The 22,083-nt window shown below is 45.9% G+C and overlaps 1 protein-coding gene across 1 annotated transcript; it reads left to right on the top strand.

Annotated features, from left to right (window-relative positions):
* The first annotated feature begins 3,057 nt into the window (after positions 1-3,057).
* LOC120977066 (torsin-1B-like) lies at positions 3,058-21,712 on the top strand. The gene is made up of 5 exons (XM_040404826.1): positions 3,058-3,285; positions 5,855-6,120; positions 12,079-12,254; positions 15,731-15,858; positions 19,347-21,712. Exons 1-5 carry the CDS (start codon positions 3,069-3,071, stop codon positions 19,589-19,591), a joined length of 1,032 nt encoding a protein of 343 aa, XP_040260760.1. The 5' UTR covers positions 3,058-3,068; the 3' UTR covers positions 19,592-21,712.
* The last annotated feature ends 371 nt before the right edge of the window (positions 21,713-22,083 follow it).

The raw sequence follows: 22,083 nt of genomic DNA, 5'->3' as shown, positions 1-22,083 counted from the left end.
ATATATTGTAAGGTTCAAAGGTCTCCCTAGAGACCTTTGAACCTTACGAGATATCCGCCGGACCCGGTCCCTGAGGGGCTCAAAGCTCACACAAGGAGACACCAGTATCGTACATGGAGGGGGCCTGATCCAGATTTTTCACTGGGGCCCTGGAGCTTTAAAGGGGTTGTCAAGCTGTTGGTATTGATGACCTATCGTCAGGATACATCATCAATATCAGATCATCGGGGGTCCGACACCCGGGAGAGAAGGCGACGCTCCATGCGAGGAGACGACGCGAAGTGTAAAGACCAGAAAGCAGCTCCCGCATGGAGCGCCGCCTCCTCGTCTTAGCTTATCGGTGCCAGGCGTCGGACCCCCACAAATCAGGTATTGATGCCCTATCCTGATGGAAAAAAAAACCTTTTTAAAGGGGTTTCCCGAGACTTTCATACTCCTCACTTGGGGGTCCAACACATGCTGATCAGCTGTTTGAGAAGGCATCTGGCTTACAGTAGTGCTCACCATGCACAGCGCCCTCCATTATATTGTGGCTGTGCCTGGTGTTGCAGCTCAGTCTCATTCACTTCTATGGGGCTGAGCCGCTCCTAGGCCAGGGGACCGCTAAACATGTCATTACTGGCCTAGGAAAAGCAGAGAGAAGGCCGCGGCGCACACCGGGGTGACGGTACCCTCAAACAGCTGATCAGCGGGGGTCCTTGGTGTTGAACAGATACTGATGACCTGTCCTTAGGATAGATCATCAGTTTAAAGGGGTTTTCCAAGTGTTTTTTTTTTAACTGAAGGCTGAAATTGGACCACCGCGCTCCCAGGATGGCTGGGGGTCCAGTGCCAAGGGACCCCACCAATTCTAGCCGCTGGTTGGTGCTATATCCACTTTTATTATATATTTTATTTCATCGATCGTCTTTCTAATATCTATGGGTTTAAAGGGGTTATTCCCCCCTCCTCATATAGATTATACTTTCGCTTCTGTTCACCGCACGGCCTCGTTCACACATTAGGCCGAATGCACGCGGCCGCGGTCCGTGGTATGCCGGGCTGGACTCCTGTTCAGAGCAGAGGCGCACGGCGTCATTGGTTGCTATGACGCCGTGCGCTTCATGCCGCCGCTGCTGTACAGTAATACACTTGTATAGTGTATTACTTAGTGCAGCGGCGGCATGAAGCGCACAGTGTCATAGCAACCAATGACGCGGTCCGCCTCTGCTCTGAACAGGAATCCAGCCCGGCATACCACGTTCCGCGGCCGTGTGCATTCGGCCTTAGGCCTCTTTCACACGGGCGAGTATTCTGCGCGGATGCGATACGCGAGTTGAACGCATTGCACCCGCACTGAATACCGACCCATTAATTTCTATGGGGCTGTTCACACGAGCGGTGATTTTCACGCATCACTTGTGCGTTGCGTGAAAATCGCAGCATGCTCTATATTCTGCGTTTTTCACGCAACGAAGGCCCCATAGAAGTGAATGGGGTTGCGTGAAAATCGCAAGCAAGTGCGGATGCGGTGCGATTTTCACGCACGGTTGCTAGGAGACGATCGGGATGGAGACCCGATCATTATTATTTCCCCTTATAACATGGTTATAAGGGAAAATAATAGCATTCTGAATACAGAATGCATAGTAAAACAGCGCTGGAGGGGTTAAAATAATAATAATTTAACTCACCTTAGTCCACTTGATCGCGGAGCCGACTTCTCTTCTGTCTTCAGGACCTGGATAAAGGACCTGTGGTGACGTCACTCTGGTCATCACATGATCTTTTACCATGGTGATGAATCATGTGATGACCGGAGTGATGTCACCACAGGTCCTTTACCTGTAATGAATGCTCACCACAGGTCCTCAAGAAAGAAGGAGATGCCGAGCTGCGCAATCAAGTGGACTAAGGGGAGTTAAATTTTATTTTTTAACCCCTCCAGCGCTATTGTACTATGCATTCTGTATTCAGAATGCTATTATTTTCCCTTATAACCATGTTACAAGGGGAAATAATCAGAGATGAGCGAACTTCTGTTTTAAGTTCGGCGTCTAAAGTTCGGCTTCCGGTTAGCGGAGAATCCCGATATGGATTCCGAATTCCGTTGTGGTCCGTGGTAGCGGAATCAATAATGACCATTATTGATTCCGCTACCACGGACCACAGCGGAATTCGGAATCCATAACGGGATCCTCCGCTAACCGGAAGCCGAACTTTAGACGCCGAACTTAAAACAGAAGTTCGCTCATCTCTAGAAATAATACAATCTACAGAACACCGATCCCAAGCCCGAACTTCTGTGAAGAAGTTCGGGTTTGGGTACCAAACATGCGTGATTTTTCTCACACGAGTGCAAAACGCATTACAATGTTTTGCACTCGCGTGGAAAAATTGCAGGTGTTCCCGTAACGCACCCGCACATTTTCCCGCAACGCCCGTCTGAAAGAGGCCTTAGTCAGTGTTTGGTCAGTGATTTCCATCAGTGAATGGGAGCCAAAACCAGGAGTGGAGTCTCCACAGACATAAGGGAAGGATCTGCATCTGGTTTTGGCTCAAAATCTCTGCTGTGTGAATGAGGCCTGCTGACTCTTCTGGGAGGTGTGCGGTTTTCCCAGTGGCGTAACTACAACGGACGGGCCCCACACCAAATTTTTAAACGCCCTTCCCCAGCAACTTCTTTGCACCCCCTACTCCCATAACTAGTCAAGAGTGAGCTCTCAGACCAGGCCGGCAGTGCCACTGTAGTTAATGTCATTGTATAATACTGCTGATGGGGCCCTGACAATGAAATATTTTAGTCTTTCTCCTGAGGAGGCCCCTTGTGGGTCTGGGCCCCAAAGCAGCATCTTCCCCTGTGGCTGCACCCCTGGGTTTTCCCCAGGATTCCTCCTCTTCTTAAAAAGCGAAACCTACTGCGTCATCACATCCTATGTGGGGGAGTGGCCAAAAACAACCAGACGCATAACATAGTGGGCGTGGTCCTCGAAAGAAAAAAAATAAAAATAACAGAAGGGGCTGATTGGGCAGTGCGGACCTCTCAGCAGCGACACCTCTGCCGCGCATGCGCATTGCTCCCAGCGTCCATGGCTGCGGTTTGGAGGTCCAGTCCCGGGACTCGGCTCCTCTTCCTGCTGCTGCTGGCGGCTCCGCTCCTCCATGTCGCCGTGTCCCTGGAGCCGATCAGCGTGGGCATCGCCATAGCCGCCGCTTCGGCCATTACAGGCTATGTGTCCTTCCCTGAGTTCTACTGCGGGCGGCTTGTGGAGTGCTGCCAGGTGGACAAGCCCGTCAACGGCACAGGTGAGACGGCGGGGGGCAGTGCATGAAATGTTGGGAGTTGTAGTACCTCAGCATCTAGCATGCTAGCCTACAGTGCAAGTGCAATGGGTCTGATGTGCTTAGTTATGCACGCTGCAATTCCAGGGGGTTGTGAAGGGTCCTGTTTTAGGAATTGGGGGGTCCTGAGCTCATCCGATCCGTCCCTTTAATTCCTCAGGAGATTATACATCCCCCTCTTCTTAGTAATGAAACGTTCTGCAACTTTCTAATCGGCTTTTTGTTTCCATTCCTCACCATTTCCAAGATCTCTGCTTGCTGTCAGTGAATGCAATTCCCTGCTGAGGTTTGCGAGGCAAAAAATACCACATGTCCTATTATTATCCGTATTACGGACAGGGATAGGACTGTTTCTATGAAGGGCCGGCTGTTCCGTTCCGCAAAATGCAGACGGCACGCGGCTGGTATCTGTTTTTTGCACATCTGCAATTTGCGGACTACAGCTGGAGTGTCAGAGGTTGCTGACCCCTGCTTTAGTTATTTAAGTAGCCTATCCTCGGAACCCCAGCGATCAGGAGAATGGGGGTCCCGGATACCCCATGTGTACGGGGGAGTAGTGCGCATGCCTGACCATCGCTCCATTCACTTCTTTGGCACTGACCGAGAAGTGAATGGAGCATGCCCACTACCGCTCCATACACATGGGGTATCCTAGCAGTCCAGACCCCCAAACATTTACCCCCCCCCCCCTCCCCTGTGGTTCTTTGTGGGAAAATCCCTTTAAGAGTATTCTCCTGGGAATTTCGGCTACTTTCACACCAGCGTTTTTGCTGGATCCGGCAGGGTTCAGCAAAAACGCTTCCGTTACTGATAATACAACTGTCTGCATCCGTTATGAACGGATCAGGTTGCATTATTTTTAACATACGGTAGCCAAGACCGGATGGGGGGACGGATCCGTTTTCTATTGTCAGAGAAAACCGTCCGATCCGTCCCCGTTGACTTGCATTGTGGGTCATGATGGATCCGTTTTGATCCACATCCCAGGACGGAAAGAAAACCGCAGCATGCTGCTCTCCGGTACGAGAACGGAACGGAATGCATCTTGGAGCGCCCCGTTCTGTTGAGTTACGTTTCGTCCCCATTGACAATGAATGGGAACAAAATGGAAGCGTTTTTTTCTGGTATTGAGACCCTATGACGGATCTCAGTACCGGAAAATATTAACGCTAGTGTGAAAGTATCCTTAGTCAATGGAAATATTACATTATTCCTTGGAGATAATCAGCTGCCAGACCCCTAGAGGCGCTGCTTATCTCCAGGGAAAGTAAGGCTGGGTTCACACGGGCGTTGCGGGAACATGCGTGATTTTTTTCCCCGCGAGTGCAAAGCGTTTGCGCGGGAGAAAAATCGGCATGTTTGGTACCCAGACCCGAACCTGGACTTCTTCACAGAAGTTCCGGTTTGGGTTCAATATTCTGTAAATTTTATTATTTTTCCTTATAACATGGTGATAAGGGAAAATAATAGCATTCCTTAATACAGAATGCTTAGTAGAAGGTCAATTAATGGGTTAAAAAAAAAAATATATATATTAACTCGCCTCCTCCAATTGATCGCGTAGCTGGCGATCTCCTGTTCTTTCTTCAGGACCTGTGGTGACGTCACTGAGCTCATCACACGGTCCATCACCATGGTGATGGATCATGTGATGGACCGTGTGCTGAGCACAGTGATGTCACCACAGGTCCTTTGACAGGTCCTGAAGAAAGAACAGGAGACCGGTAGCTATGCGATCAATTGGAGGAGGTGAGTAAAACATTTTTTTTCATTATTTTGTAACCCTCAATTGACCTTCTACTAAGCATTCTGTATTAAAGAATGCTATTATTTTCCCTTATAACCATGTAATAAGGAAAAATAATACAGTGAATAGACTTTCATCCTAGCAACCATGTGTGAAAATCGCACCGCACCCGCACTTGCTTGCGGAATTTTGAGATTTTCACGCAGCCCCATTCACTTCTATGGGGCCTGCGTTGCGTGAAAAACGCACAGTATAGAGCATGCTGCGATTTTCACGCAATGCACAAGTGATGCGTGAAAATCACCGCTCATGTGCACAGCCCCATAGAAATGAATGGGTCCGGATTCAGTGCGGGTGCAATGCGTTCAACCTCGCGCATTGCACCCGCGCGGAAATTTCGCCCGTGTGAACCCAGCCGAAAGGATCTTGCAGCACTTTGCTTTTTCCTCCTTGCCTCTCCTAACTGAACACATTTTGGTTTACTTTTCCACTACTAGTATTTTAAAGATATGAGACAATCGCCTAACGGGAAATTCCCTAATGTAATGTTATTGTGTTAATATTCTACTGCACGCTCATAATTCTTCTTTCCATCAAGAATCTTTGTTGACACATGCAGACGGTCAGTATTTCCTATGTATGTTCCCACTGCACCGCCCAAAAGGTAAAGAAGTAGAGCAACTTCTGTGCGGAGACTGAGTTCAGCTCTAAAGTCTGCAGAATTGTGAATGCTGCTCTGGAGTATAACACAGGATCACCTCAACATATTATTTTTTTCCTCTCCAGCCTTACAGGCCGACTTGCAGGAGAAACTTTTTGGGCAGCACCTGGCACACGAAGTCATCTACAGGACATTGACTGGATTTATGAGCAATGAGAACCCCAAGAAGCCCCTGGCGTTATCCCTGCACGGCTGGACCGGCACGGGCAAGAACTTTGTCAGCAAAATTATTGTGGACAATATTTATGAAATGGGAATGAAGAGCAAATTCGTCCATCTCTTTGTGTCTACCGTTCACTTCCCGCACAACAACCTGATCCCCCTCTACAAGGTACGCCCCTGCCTCCGTTCACAGTAGGGCATATTTAGGGCACTGGAGCGTGCTCCTCTGTTAGGGAAGCCTGGTGATGCCTGCCTAATACATTAAAGGAGTACTCCGGTTAGAGAGTTATCCACAGGATAGGGGATAACTATTAGATCGTGGGGTTCCTACTGCTGAGACACTCGCCAATCGTTGGAACTTCCCATAGAAATTAATAAAGCGGGTGCATGCATGCCCAACCGGCCACTCCGTTCATTTCAAAAGGGGCTAAGGGGCACCCATTCTTGTGATCAAATAGTTATCCCCTCTCCTGTGGAGAGCGGGTAACTTAATCTAACTGGAATACCCCTTTAACATTACCTTCCTTATATACTACGGAATTGCTTACGTAGCAATTGTCTAATACAGCAACTGTCCAATAATCCGGCATACAAAAAACCCAAAAGTGCCAGATTATTGGGTGGTTATGTGGTCCAGCCCGTCATAGTAAAGGGGTATTCCTTTCTTGTAAAGTGACTTCCCATTGATTTACGATCCAAGCTGTCTAGTACCCCCTGAACCTGAGAATGAAGAAGCCGCAGTGTTGCGTCACCTTGATTCTCAGCGCTGTGCCTCCTACTAAGATTTCCTTGCGGAGGGGCGCCACCCAACTGTGCAAGGAAGAATGGGGGCAGCTGCAGCGCTAAACTGCGCCCCCTTCAGTCTCAGATTTCTTAGATTTGGTTGGAGCTATATACCATCAAATTACAAGATGGGAATAGTCCTTCAATAAATGTATTTATTCTACTAAAAATTAAAGGGGTTCTCCGCTACTTAAATATTGATGGTCTATCTGCAGGATAGGTCATTAAGGGGGTGTTCTGGCGATTTGCCTAAATTCTCTCTTTCAGCCAACCCATGAAAGGAAGACACCACGGAAGGGTAAGTACCGCTGAAACTGTCTGTCTTTCCTCCGCAGGTTAACTGAAGGAGAGAATTTGGGCAAAGCCCCGGGAACGCATTTAAAGGCTATATACACCATCTGGGGCATTTTTAATTGTTTTTTTTGCATTTTACTCATTTTGGGCTAAATATCATCATTTTTATTTTTTTCAGTTGGTCTTCATTAAAAATATTCAGCTGTTCTGTAACAAAGGGTTAACAGTTTATCTAGGTGTGTGAATCCCACTTTAACTTTCTGCTAATAAATCTTATCTCTAAATTACTTAAAGGTCACAAACACTTATTTAAGCCACAGTCTTATCAGTAAGATAAGAACTGAGCTTTAATGAGTGTTTATAAGGTCAGAGATCAGAGATGGGGAGCCGTCAGCTGAGCCGCTGACGGAACAGAGTGAAATTTCAGATCCTGCTACTGGAGAAACTGAAGGCTGTACAGAGAAAGGGGCTCAAAATTCTTAATGAAGGCCAATTGAAAAAAAATATTTTTAGCTCAAAATGAGTGCAATACAATAATAATAAAAACAAAAAAATACCCCCAAAGGTGTCCATAGCCTTTAATGATCTATGGATAGGCCATCAATGCCTAAGTACCGGAGAAGCCCTTTTATGACCCATAGTGAGAATAGGTGATTATTATCTAAGTACAGAACCCGTTTAAACGGGTCTTCCAAGATTTTAGAATTTTAGGTCATCAGTATCTGATCATTGGGGTCTTATACCCAGGCCCCCCGCTGATCACCTGTTTGAGAAGGCAGCGGCGCTCACAGTAGCCCCAGCTCACCAAGCACAGCGCCGTCCATTGTATAGTGGCTGTACTCGGTATCACAGGTCAGCCTCATATACTTCAATCGGGCTTAGCTGCACCTAGGCCACGTGACCGATGAATGTGGTGTCATATGACCAGGGAAAAGCTGCGAGAAGGCCGCGGTGCTACTGCGAGTGCTGGTGCCTTCTCAAACAGCTGATCGGCGGGGTGTCCAGGTCCTATGGCACATGGAAATGTCCGCATTGGCATGTATGTGCTCCTTCCCCCCAGGAGGCCTGTATGGTTATTGGGTGTCGGATTAACAGACATCCCAACCTGCAAAAACTCATTTCAGGGAGGTTTTCTTTTTTTTTCTTTCACTAACTTTTTATTACATTTTCCAGACATATGCAGTATCTGCACACTTTGCTCTATGGTGTGGAGGATGGGGCTCATTACCCTGCCCCAAATTATCCTATTTATGTATATGGTTAAAGGGATTCTGTCACCACCTATAAGCCCTGTGAGCTAAACATCTGCTCATGTCCAGGGCAGCATTCTGATTTCTAAGGTGGCCTTATAAAAGCTATTTGTGGCTTTATTCTGCGGAATAACAGGTTTTACTAACCTGTCAGTCATTGAATTAAGGTGCCCGAGCAGGGGAGGTCTGTGGATGCATGGTGCCCGGCCGCACGCATCGCCGTTCGTGCCCAGCGCCGCCTTCTACTCCTCAGTGCCGCCTCTCCCTCCCTCCCCCTCCTCCCGCTTTGAGATCCCGCGTGCGCACAGGCTCAGCCTGATGCGCCGTTGCGGACTGCTGGCATCGGCTTCTTCTTGCACTGTGCGCACGCGCCGAGAAGGTGACACTGCTACAGGTTGCCGGAAAGGTTTACTGCGAGTAAACTAGAGATGGGAAGTTCGGATCTTTCACATGAATCGGTTTATTCGCTGAGCTGACAAGAAGCAAGTGAACCGAAGCTTAGGTTACGCAATGCGCATGCGCGGATGCTTCGATTCACTTGCTGACTCGCTGAGTCGGCTCTTGGTCTGAGTCAGGAAGTTTATTCTTTAAAACCCTGTGTGTAATTATCTACCCCACTGTAGGGAAAAAACAAGCATCCAGGGGGGTGAATTTAACACTGGGGTAAATAATATAATTAAAATGGAGGGTTAAATGTGTAAATGTATTTTAAAAAAATACATCTCTCTCAATAGTTCTATAGCTACTGAATGAGACAGAAGAAGGGATGCCTTTAACATATAGATCTCCTTGAGAAGCAGGGTGGATTTGATTTAAATCAAAATGATTTAAATCACGATTTAAATCACTAGTCAGTAAGGCTTGATTTAAATCATAGTTTTCTACATAAAGACTAATTCTTGCTGGTATAACTTATAATATGCAAGTAGATGAAGATTTAAACAACTTTTCATATTAGGTTGATTCCGCATTCATAGGTTTTGTAGAAGTTAGGACTAAGGTATTTTTCTCAACTCTGTTCACGTTATAACATTTTTGCTGTGAAGAAGAGGCATGTGATCTCTGCTGAGTCAAATTCAGTTTTGAGAACTGCAAAAGTAAACCAAGCATCTGTGATAATATCTTGTAGGCAGAGAAACTGCCCAATAATCTTACAAAAACCTCTGGAAGAGCATTAAATTGTGAATGGATTAATGGAATTTATTTACCAAAAAAATTACACATATAGAAACATAGAATGTGTCGGCAGATAAGAACCATTCAGCCCATCTAGTCTGCCCAATATACTGAATACTATGGCCCTATCTTATATGAAGGATAGCCTTATGCCTATCCCATGCATGCTTAAACTCCTTCACTATATTTGCAGCTACCACTTCTGCAGGAAGGCTATTCCATGCATCCACTACTCTCTCAGTAAAGTAATACTTCCTGATATTACTTTTAAACCTTTGCCCCTCTAATTTAAAACTATGTCCTCTTGTAGCAGTTTTTCTTCTTTTAAATATTCTCTCCTCTTTTACCTTGTTGATTCCCTTTATAATACAAAATAAATTTCTCACCAGTCCGCAACAATGCTGTGCTGCAGGTCCGAAAAGTGTTGTGGGGTCAGTCACGCTTTAAACAGGTATAAATATAGAGTTCGGACCGCGCATATCAAGGCCAGTATGCAAACAGTTTTTCCTTCTTCCTTCTCCCTTTTGAAAGAGAACCGGGGGCTGCAAATATCCTGTCTATGGATATCCTGCAACTAATAAAAGTTAAGATAGTGTAAGTCCGTACGGTTATTTGACCTGCACTGCACAGATTATACTTACACAGCGCTATGTCAACCAAGGCGTGTATATGATACCCTCCGTAGCTGGTTGGTTTTATTGTGACGGAGATCCACGTTCCCATGCAATCACGCAGGATCTAACCACGGACTTGATTCAGATATACCCCAGGTAAATCTACTTTTCTTTTCGATTTCTTTTCTTGGAGGTTTCTGTGAATACAAGTGGCTTCTGCAATAGTGAAGCTCCGATGATGTTTGATTAAATTTTTTTATTTGCACATACTCACAAACATGCTCTTTAAAATTCGCATTTAAAATCCCAGCGTCTTAATATTTTGCCCGACCCGGGTTTCACTCCTTGAGCTTCGTCAGGGGCTCACTATTGCAGAAGCCACTTGTATTCACAGAAACCTCCAAGAAAAGAAATCGAAAAGAATAGTCTATTTACCTGGGGTATATCTGAATCAAGTCCGTGGTTAGATCCTGCGTGATTGCATGGGAACGTGGATCTCCGTCACAATAAAACCAACCAGCTACGGAGGGTATCATATACACGCCTTGGTTGACATAGCGCTGTGTAAGTATAATCTGTGCAGTGCAGGTCAAATAACCGTACGGACTTACACTATCTTAACTTTTATTAGTTGCAGGATATCCATAGACAGGATATTTGCAGCCCCCGGTTCTCTTTCAAAAGGGAGAAGGAAGAAGGAAAAACTGTTTGCATACTGGCCTTGATGATATGCGCGGTCCGAACTCTATACCTGTTTTAAAGCTTGATTCCCTTTATGTATTTAGCAGTTTCTCTCATCTCCCCTCTGTCTCTTCTTTCTTCCAAGCTATACATGTTAAGGTCCTTTAATCTTTCCTGGTAAGTTTTATCCTGCAATCCATGTACCAGTTTAGTAGCTCTTCTCTGAACTCTCTCCAAAGTATCGATGTCCATCTGGAGATATGGTCTCCAGTACTGAGCACAATACTCCAAATGAGGTCTCACTAGTGCTCTGTAGAGAGGCATGAGCGCCTCCCTCTGTCTACTGGTAATGCCTCTCCCTATACACCCAAGCATTCTGCTAGCATCTCCTGCTGCTCTATGACATGGTCTGCCTACCTTTAAGTCTTCTGAAATAATGATCCCTAAATCCCTTTCCTCAGATACTGAGGTTAGGACTGTATCACTGATTTTATATTCTGCTCTTGGGTTTTTACGCCCCAGGTGCATTATCTTGCACTTATCAACATTACATTTTAGTTGCCAGATTTTTGACCATTCCTCTAGTTTTTCTAAATCCTTTTCCATTTGGTGTATCCCTCCAGGAACATCAACCCTGTTACAAATCTTTGTGTCATCAGAAAAAAGACCTTACCATCGAGGCCTTCTGCAATATATATTAAACAATATGGGTCCCAGAACAGATCCCTGAGGTACCCCACTGGTAACAAGACCTTGGTCTGAATATACTCCATTGACTACAACCCTCTGTTGTCTGTCCCTCAGCCACTGCCTAATCCATTCAACAATATGGGAGTCTACGTACAGCCTTATTCTACATAATTAAAAAACTAATCTTTATTTCATGATGGCATAACCTTTGGATGGTAATATATTTTCCTCCAAAAAGCATTTTATATAAAAAAAAAAAATCCGATTTAAATCAAAAAAATCTGATTTAAAAAAAAAAAAAAAAAAATCATTGGTTTTTATCCACCCTGTTGAGAAGCCAATTTGACCCTAAAGAGGTTAATTCAACCTGTAATCTAAACTCTGTGTCCTGTCACTTCTCTTATCTCTCTGCTCTGCGATCAGTAAACCTTTCCGAATTCTTTCACATGCGGGTGTCAGGGAGCCGCTATCTAATAGCGGGAGACTCCCTGAACATCTGGGAGACTTGAGATCCCTGGATTAATAAAATTTTAGTATAAATTTAAAGGAAACACCCCCTTTAGACAAATAGACCACACATAGACGGAGCTGTCTGTTGTATATGGACGTGATGCAGCGGAGTATTTTTTCCTCCCTCAGGACCAGCTGCAGTCGTGGATCCGAGGAAACACTAGTCGTTGCGCTCGCTCCATATTTATATTCGATGAAATGGACAAGCTCCACCCTGGTCTTATTGATGCCATCAAGCCCTTCCTGGACTACTATGAGCACATTGATGGCGTGTCCTACCGCAAAGCCATCTTCATTTTCCTCAGGTACTTGACCACAGCTAGGATTTATTATAAAAACTGACTGTTTCAGAAAAACCTAATTGATCAAGACTGTATGGTATTATTGCCTATAGCAACCAATCATTGCTCAGTTTTCATTTTTCCAGAGCAGATTAGGAGATGAAAACTGAGCTCTGATTGGTTTCTAGGGGGCAGGAAGGCCTAGATTTTTTTTTAAGATAGTATTGGTAAAGGAGAGAGACTGTCCATGGCAACCAATCACAGCTCAGCTTTAATTTTTCCAGAGCAGCCTAGGAAATGAAAACTGAGCTCTGATTGGTTGCTAGGGGCATCAAGACCTTGTTATTCTTCAAGATAGTATTGGTAATAAAGATTGGTTGCCATGGACATTCTCTCTCCTTTACCAATAAGGTCTTAAAGAAAACTAGGCCATGCTGCCCCTAGCAACCAATCACAGCTCAGCATTCATTTCCTAAACTGCTCTGGAAAAATTAAAGCAGAGCTGCGATTGGTTGCCACAGACATTCTATCGCAGCTCTGCTTTAATTTTTCCAGAGCAGTTTAGGAAATGAAAGCTGAGCTGTGATTGGTTGGTAGGGGCAGCATGGCCTAGTTTTCTTTAAGACCTTATTGGTAAAGGAGAGAGAATGTCCATGGCAACCAATCAGAGGTCGGCTTTAATTTTTCCAGTGTGGATTTGGAGTTCAAAAATGAACTCTGGTTGCTAAGGAAGCAAGGCCTAGTTATTCTTAAAGACAATGGTGGAGATTTATAAAACTGGTGTGAAGTACAACCAATTAGATTCCACCTTTCATTTTCCAACGGAGCTGTGAAAAATGAAAGGTGGAATCTGGTTGCTATGGGCAACTAAGCCAGTTCTACTTTACACCAGTTTGATAAATGAGCCCCAATATTGGTAATAAAGATAGAATGTTCATAGCAACCCAGTCAGAACTTTTATTTCCTAAACTGCTCTGGAAAGATGAAAGCTGCGCTGTGATTGGTTGCTATAGGAAACAAGGCTAAAGCGATTCAATAAGTGAGGCCCACTGCATGTACAAATACCCTTTGTTAAGAACGCCATTGAGCTGTAATCCAGGGGTCAGCAGCCTCCATTACTCATGTTGTTAAACTACAACTCCTATCATGCTTTCAGTTCTGTGGGAGTTCTGAGAACAGCCAAGCCAGTGTGCATGCTGGGAAGTGAAGTTTCCTAAGCTGGAGGTTGCCGACCCCTGTAGTAATATCCGTTTTGACATGATAAAGGGTTTGGCTGTCTACATAGCGGATGTCTCCCCCACTGAATGCAAATCTAAGACCGGATTCAGACACCATAGGCGGGCGATTCTTAACACATGGTGAGATCGTGTAGGGCAACGACCTGGTGTTTTGCCAGAGACAGTTGATTCCTGTGGTCTCCAGGTCCATGTTCGGTAAGAGACGGACCAGAATACCGCACGCCCAGAGTTTCTCCATATGGACCCTTGGTCATGTGAAAAACAGGCGTATTTATCCGTGTGCAGTCCCATAGACGTGAATGGGGCTTCAGTGAAAAACGCATTGCAGACCGGGTGCGATGTGTTTTTTCACTGATGGTTGCTAAGAGATGTTGTTTTTAAACCTTCAGTTTTTTATCACCTGCGCGGAAAAAACTGAACGCAATCGCAAACAAAACTGACTGAACTTGCTTGCAAAATGGTGCGAGTTTCACTGAACGCCTCCGGAGCCAATCCTTCACGCTCGTGTGAAAGGGGCGTAATGCTCATCACTGGGCCTGGAACCTGTATGGCGGCACGTGGAGTCCGTGCTGTTCTTCCCTAGTAGAAACAATTATTTTTCTTACAGAGGGTAGTCGGGCTCCATATTATGCCCCTGTACATGCCCATCATGTGCACAAGGCCTTAGGTTCCCCAGGATGACCTACCTCTACTATAATACAGACCCATAGGCAATCCGTGTGTTAACGTATTATGTCCCTGAGTAGCTATATTCTCTCTTAGAGCTAGTTCACTTGGTATTTTTTGGCGCTGATTTGGGAGAATTTCCGCCTCAAAATCAGCTCCTAAAATCACCTCAAAATGGCCACCCATTTATTTCAGTGGGAAGCAGCGCTTGTTTTTTTTTTTTTTTCCATGTGGAAAAAAGGGGCAGCATGCCCTATCTTGGGGGCAGCATGCCCTATCTTGGGGGCAGCATGCCCTATCTTGGGGGCAGCATGCCCTATCTTGGGGGCAGCATGCCCTATCTGAAATGAATAAGAAGCATAAAAAACTGCTCCATATAAGTCCGTGTGTTTTCCACGTGGTTTTTTTGGAGCAGATACGCACCAAAAACCTTGAGCTGAAAATGCAGTGTAAAAAACTGCATCAAAAACATATACAAAAAAACACACAAAGTGCTGGGGAAAAAACAACACATGTGAACTCTGCGCCGATTTTTCAGCGCATTTTCAAAATACATAAGGCTATTTACAAACAGAAATTCCGAACAGATTTTCGTGCGGATTTTTGTGCATATTTTTTCTGCACCAAAAATCGCATGCGTTATTTGTGTTTCTTGTTGCGGATTTGCTGCGGATCTTCCCTTTTGTATTGCGTAGGGTGAAACATTAACAAAAAAAATTGCACAAACGATTGACATGCCGCGGCAGGTCAATTTCCGCAAGGATAAAAAAAATGCATCGTTTACATGAGACTTGTCTAATCTCATACACTTTCTGGTGCTGTATTACACTGTGGTTTTCCGTGCGTAATCCACAACATGTGCAACTAATCTTAGGCATCCTGCACATGACCGCATCCGTTTTGCAGTCTGCAAATCATGGATCTGCAAAATATGGATGCGGTCTCACTGTGAAAAAAAAAAAAAAGGCACTGCAAAACAGACAAGAATAGGACTGGTTCTAAAATTTGCAGCCTGGATACAGACAGCACATGGATGACATTGAGTGGCTGTCCGTTTTTTTGTTGCAGACTCGTAGAAATGAATGGATCCGTGTGTGATGCGCAAAAAGTGCGGCTTGCACATGGACCAATAATGTGGTTGTGTGCGTGAGGCCTTAGAGGTAATACAGCTACATTAAACCTCCATGTGCTTATAGGTCAAATCTGAGGAACGGTATGGGCTTGTGGATCGGCTGTGTGGGTGAGCCCCCATTTTGGACTGGCAAGTAATGTGAAATGGTAACCATACATCTAGGGATGGATAGAATGTGTGTAAACTGCTGGATCGTATTTTTAACGCATGGACCAGTTCTGCAGTCCTCCAGCTCGTGTGAGACTACAACTCTCAACATGTCATGCTGGGAGTGTGAATTTCACACCAGATGGAGGACTGCAGGTTGGACACCATTGGACTAGACAGATAAGGATGCGTTAGACACTTGTACTTACTGGGAGCTTGTCATCGCCCTCTCTGATTATAGTAAGAGTGCGATCAATTTGGAATTTAACCCCCAGTGGAGTATTTTCCAGTGTATAATCTGTGCTGTTCTTCTTCAGCAATGCCGGTGGTGATCTGATCAATAGGCAGATGTTGGAATTTTGGAAAGCGGGGAGGAAGAGAGAGGATCTGGAGCTGAAGGATATGGAGAACGCGCTGTCTGTCGGACTGTTCAACAACAATAACAGTGAGTGGCGGTGGTGTGTCTGGGCAAAGGAGTCTGGAGCTTAAATTGGGAATTCAATTTGGATGATTTACCCACAGGGTAGGTCATCAATATCTGATCGGTGGGGGTCCGACTTCCAGCACCCCTGCCGATGAGCTGGGCCTTTTCATAGTATACTAAGCAAAGCGCCATACACTTTTTATAGTAGCTGTACTCTGTATTGTGTGTCAGTCTCATTCATTTAAAGGGGTTCTACGGGAATGTTTCAAAATGGCTGCCATCAACCTGTCCTGAAATGTGAGTAGGACTGGTTTCACTCACTACACCCTACAATAGATGGTAATGGTGTGATCTTGCCTACGATATGCTGTCATGGCTGAGCAGCCTGACAGTAGTGTGTAGAATATACAAATACTAGAGCGTAGTGTGTAGTGAGAAATCTGCAAAAAAGTGCCCCTAAAAGGGGAACTTACTGAAAGGGAGCAGTAGTAATAGCTAAAACGTAACTTTTAATATGACTCCTAAAAAGTCGGGATCAGGTGGACCAAAAGGAGACAAACCGCACATAAATCTGAAAAAAACTCAACCAAAGGACCTGCGTAGCGAATAAGCATACAACGGGTGAGGAATAGATGTTTCTTAGGCCTCATGCACAAGACCGTTGTTGTGTTCCGTGTCCGTTGTTCCGTTTTCCGGGTATTTTCTGCGGACCCATTGATTTTCAATGGGTCAGTTGAAAACTCGGAAAATGCACCGTTTGTCATCCGCGTCCGTGATCAGTGTTTCCAGTCCGTGAAAAAAATATGACCTGTCCTATTTTTTTTTTTCACGGACAACGGTTTGCGGACCCATTCAAATCAATGGGTCCGTGAAAAAACACGGAGGCACACAAGATTGTCGTCCGCGTCCGTGATCTGTGTCCGTTTTTTTTCATATCATTTGCAAGGCAAACTTGACTTGACTTGAACTTCACTTTTCATGTCTGGTGATCCTCCAAAAATCAAAAACGGAACAACGGAACCCCGTTTTGCGGACCGTTAAAAAATACTGTCGTGTGCATGAGGCCTTACCAAAATGTTGGTTCAACAGCATATGGATGTAGCTTCAAAGCAGGATAGGTTTGCGATGATTCTGTCCCATTCATGTCGTGCCCTTCTCCTTCGTCTCACATCATATCAATCATGGCGTTGGCAGGATATGGATAAAGCTCCAGGACAGGTCGCATCAGTTAAAATTCGGTCTTGTTGATGATGTTTTCAACGGATGGTACACCTGGTAAGTACAGGCAAGGGGTCTGATCCTGTACTGACCCTAGTATGCCCTACACAGGCTAACAAACCCTGATGACCTCCTAATACAGAGTCATCGCCCTGATAAGAGCAGCCCCGTCCGAAACCATTCCCTGCTACCAGGCCCTAGACACCCCTATCACTGTGAAAAAATATATCTATCGGGGAGACGGCGCCAAAAAAGTGAAATAAATACACCAGTGCACTTAAAGGGGTTGTCCAGGATTTAATGGCTTATCCACAGAATAGGCCGCAATAGGTGATTAGCGGGGTTCCAACACCCCTGCCAATCTGATGTTGTGGAGTAGCTCCAGCACTGGCACTGCACAGCGCCATCCATTGTGTAGAGGACGGAGCAGGTTACTGCAGCACTGTTAGTGAATGGGAGCAGCGCTGCAGTAACCAGCTCCGTCCTGTCCTGAGGGTATAAAATCGATGTAAAAATCTTGGTCATCCCCTTTTAACGCCCTGACCTTGTGTGCACTACTAGCCCAGGACACCCCAAGACCTGAGCACCCCAGTCCATTGTCCCCTGCTACCCATGGATCCATTCTGTAAATGGCGGGTGCTGGCAGCAGCTGCATCCATGGTAGTCACTTCATTAACCCGTGTGACCTCTGCCGTGACATCATTCAGCGCATGCACAGGTAGACCAGATTCTGCTGCAATTAACTGTGCATGTTCTGAATGCTTTCAGCACAAGCGCAGCAGATGATGTCACGCTGCCATGGGCGCAGCAGCTGCTGTTTATAGGCAAGATCCATGGGCATAGGCCGGCACTTACCTGAGTTGCTCAGGTAAGACTTGAGGGGGCTTGGGTTTCCTAGGCTAGTGCCTACACGGTTATCTCCACTGTAGAAAGTGGCCAACCCCTTATTTGGTTTATATGGGTTATTCCTATCTTATAATGGTATATCGGTAGGCTATGAAAGTCCATTTCTGATCAGTGGAGGTCTGAGAATGAAAACGCCAAGGCTCTGATGTCAACCCCCTTCTAAATTTTCTCCCTGCACGGTGGCCACCCGGCTATGCAGCTGAAGCCATGCGCTTGAATGGTGACCCATCATTCTCAGGGTCTCAGAAGTCAGATATATCCTCACTTGAATGGCCCTTTTGTTCTTCTTTTTTTTTTTTTTTTTTTTTTTTTTTGTATACGATCAGTGTGGGATTTCAGCCTCTTCATAGACAGCAAGCAGAGATCTTGAAAATATTGAATAAACTGAGACGTTATTTTGAAAGTTGGAAAATAATCCTACTTTATATCATACCAGACGCACAATGATTGCACATGATACAATGTATATGGCCCCCCGAGAAGTATACATGGGCGCTTACTTTTCTGAGGCTTTTTTTTGTTGGAGCACCATAAAGCGCATGAAGTTTTTATGGCACCTTAAAAGTGCCCACTAACGACAATTATCCCCTGTACACAGGATCGGGCATAAATGTCTGATTGCTGGGGGTACTTCTGCTAGAACCTTCAGCGATCACAAGAATGGAGGTATCAGAGTGCCTCATGAGAATGGAGCGTCTGTGATCACTGCTCTATGCACTTCTGTGGTGCGGAGATTGCTGGCGGCCCCTCGGAGATTGCTGGCGGCCCCTCGTGCTATCGGTCACTGTGGATAGGGGATAAGTATTGGTAGCTTAAAGGGGTTGTCTCTCTTCAGCAAGTGGTATTTATCATGTAGAGAAAGTTAATTCAAGCCATGTGATTGTCCATATTGCCTCCGTTGCTGGCTGGATTCATATCTCCATCACATTGTACACTGCTCATTTCTATAGTTACAAACTTACAACCCCCCTGCAATCCATCAGTGGTGGTCGTGCTTGCACACTATAGGAAAAAAGTGCTGGCCTCTCTGGTAGCCCGGACCATGGTAGCGCACATAGGCTGGTGCTTCTTCTTATAGTGTGCAAGCACGACCACCACTGATGGATTGCAGGGTGGTCATAACCATGGAAACCAGCAAAGGAGGCAATATGGACAATCGCATTACATTAGTAAGTGCCTTGTATTACCTTTCTCTACATGATACATTCTATTTGCTGAAGTGAGACCCCCCCCCCCCCCCCCCCCCCTTTAATGCAGAATGTATACCACAGCATACCAAGTAGCTGGCATATAGAGGGTTCCTTTTATTGCAGGGATGCCCATACTACACATGGGCACACTTAGCTGTCAGTACTCACGATGCCTTTTTCTCCTTTCTTGCCCAGGTGGCTTCTGGCACAGCAGCCTCATCGAGAAGAACCTGATAGATTACTTTGTCCCCTTCCTGCCGCTGGAGTTCACTCACGTGAAGAAATGTGTCCTGGCGGAGCAAAGACATCAGGGCTTGGTAGAGGATGAAGAGTTGGCATCTAAGGTGGCGAAGGACATGACGTACTCCCCGAGAGAAACCAAGTTGTTTTCTGACAAAGGCTGTAAAACCGTGTCTGCCAAGCTGAGCCTCCATCGGTAGCGCCAAGGCTGTGCCAACAGTGGTGCCAGGGACCGCGCAGATAGTGACTGTTCTGTTTCTCAAAGGAGTTGGCCCATCTCACACCTTGGTGGCGTATCGCTAGGATAGGCCACCAATGTCAAATAGGTGCAGGTTCCACCTCTGGGGAGCGATAAGCCACCAATGTGTGAGATGGGCCGACCCCTTAAATGGCAGGAATTGAGAAGTTTCTATCCACATTGACTGTTACATTAATACCTACTGATCTCAGGAAAACTTGCCTTCTACATCAAGGTTTCACCTTTTGCGTGGACAATGATTAGGTGACGCTCGTCTTGGAGCAGCGATCCACGAATTAAAGACGTCTCCGCAGTTGCTCCTTTGGACTGGCAGCAGAAGAATTCTGGTACCCAGGTGGATGCACTTGGCTACGTTACGAAGACGCAAGGGGATCGTGGGTTCATACCCATCTTCATACATGGAACGCCCTACCTGAGCTTAGCATGGGGGCAGTTCAGGCTGACGAGGAGGTCAATTAGACTTCTGGTGGGTGGGCATGACTCTGTGCATATCTGAATGTGGACAGGAGGGATCTGGGGTGGCACGATTTACCACTTATTAACCTTCACCACTACATTTTAATGCTTTGTCACTATTGCCTTAGGATGGCCGGTCTGGGTAGTCCAGCCGTGTGATGCCAGGCACCAGCGGGCAGTGCAGTTTGGCTTTTATGAAATTGGGTGCTGATCTACTCCCACCTGACCCCCATACCCTTTGGACATCTTTGTATTTGACAGGTACCCCTCATTACTAAGGGGTAGCAACGTGGAAGGATTACATGGCACCCACTAAAAGCAATATGCCATGCCAGCTTTCAGAATGGGGACCTCCCCCTTAATAACTCCATATTTCAAGAGGATAGCCCCTTTAAGTTGCACTCCTTGTCGCATGACCAGATCCTGTCACTGAATGATTGTGCAAATGCGTATATATATTCCTATGGGTGTGATTGTCACGTGTCTTTGGGTGTCACATGTCACTGTCTTAAAGGGGTCCTCCAGCTTTTTAACACTTTGCCTCCCTTCCCCTCTCCTTCCTGGACCTGTGGTGGGAAGTTTACGTACCTGCTACCCGCTGCTTAGTTCCAGCTCCTTCGGTCCAATGTTGCGTTCACAGTCCCCCGCAAGTTAATTTCCGGCAGAGGCCAATATAAATGGCTGCTGCTTGTGCGTCCAGCAGCAGCACACATGAAACACGCCCCCTTTCCCAGTCCATACTGGAAATTTACAAGAGGGGACCAGAGCATGGTGGAGTGAAGAAGCCGGAAGCGAGCAGTGGGGAGCACGTGTCTGTCAGGGAGGGGGAGATGGCAAAAGCTGGCGAACCCCTTTAAACTGCACTTATCAGCAGGATCAACTCTATTAAATCGGGTATACTGCCTGGTAGGGTTGATTCTGCTGATTAAGATACCTGTCTTGTGAAAATTGTTTGCGGGGTTCCAGAGGGGGAAAAAAAGACTTTTTTATTCTTTATGCAAATTAAGGCTTTAGTGCACCAAGGGGCGGGGCCTGGCTATTCAGTGCACCTTAGCGTTCTAGGGTTCACCACGCCCCTCGAATCGGCACGATCAACCCTACCAGGTAGTATGCCCAGTATGATAGGGTCGACCCTGCTAGCAGGTGCTTTTTAAGATTATATGTTACAAAAAATGATGGTCGAAATTGACTAATCTCCTTCCAGTGAGTGATTTTATGCTGATTGTGATCAGTAACTTGAAATTGCACCGCAAATTCCGGTAATCCAGAAAACGCAGCTCTTTCTGGATTATTGGGTGCGTTCAATTTCCACTGAAAAGCAAGAGAACCCATCCCGCTCAGAGGTCCATAAAGCCATTCTGCAGAGGTGGATTTTGCACATTGAGGTCTGGCAAGAGGAGGGTTAAATTTTTATTTTAATTACAGTAATATAAATTAATGGAAAATCTGTTTTTATTTTTATATATTTCTGTATGGCAGCAGGAAAATTGAGTTTATGGTGTGGTAAGGTGGGTAGTGGATTTTTGAAAAATTTAAAAGGGAAGTACACAAAAAAGAAATCGGATGTCTTCTTCGGAGTTGATAAAGGGGTTCTCCGCTTTTCCGATATATCAACCTGCGGCCCTCCAGCTGTTGTAAAACTACAACTCCCACAATGCCCTGCTGTAGGCTGTTCAGGCATGCTGGGAGTTGTAGTTTTGCAACAGCTGGAGGGCCGCAGGTTGAGCATGCCTGGGATAGATCATCAGTTTAGGAAACGCGATGAACCCCTTTAAACGCCTTCTGTTCAGCCCTGAAGAAAGCTGGGTGACCACCGGCAGCTGAATCATATTGCTTGTCACTCATTTTTTTCCTAGAAACAGCGCCACTCGTATCCAGTGGCTGCATCTGGTATTGCAACTCAACCCCATTAAATACCAGATGGACGCAATGGACAAGAGTGGCACTCTTTGAGAGGGGGTGGGAGGCTGGGCAGAC

This window comes from Bufo bufo, chromosome 8 (assembly GCF_905171765.1).
Source record: "Bufo bufo chromosome 8, aBufBuf1.1, whole genome shotgun sequence".
Lineage (NCBI taxonomy): Eukaryota > Metazoa > Chordata > Amphibia > Anura > Bufonidae > Bufo > Bufo bufo.
Note: the sequence above shows the minus strand (reverse complement) of the source record. Positions and strands in the feature narration are given on the sequence as shown.

Coding starts and splice junctions, on each gene's coding strand:
- LOC120977066 (XM_040404826.1), top strand. CDS start 3,069: ATGGCTGCGGTTTGGAGGTCCAGTCCCGGGACTCGGCTCCTCTTCCTG. Junction 3,286..5,854: donor CAAGCCCGTCAACGGCACAG/GTGAGACGGCGG, acceptor TTTCCTCTCCAG/CCTTACAGGCCGACTTGCAG. Junction 12,255..15,730: donor GCCATCTTCATTTTCCTCAG/GTACTTGACCAC, acceptor GTTCTTCTTCAG/CAATGCCGGTGGTGATCTGA.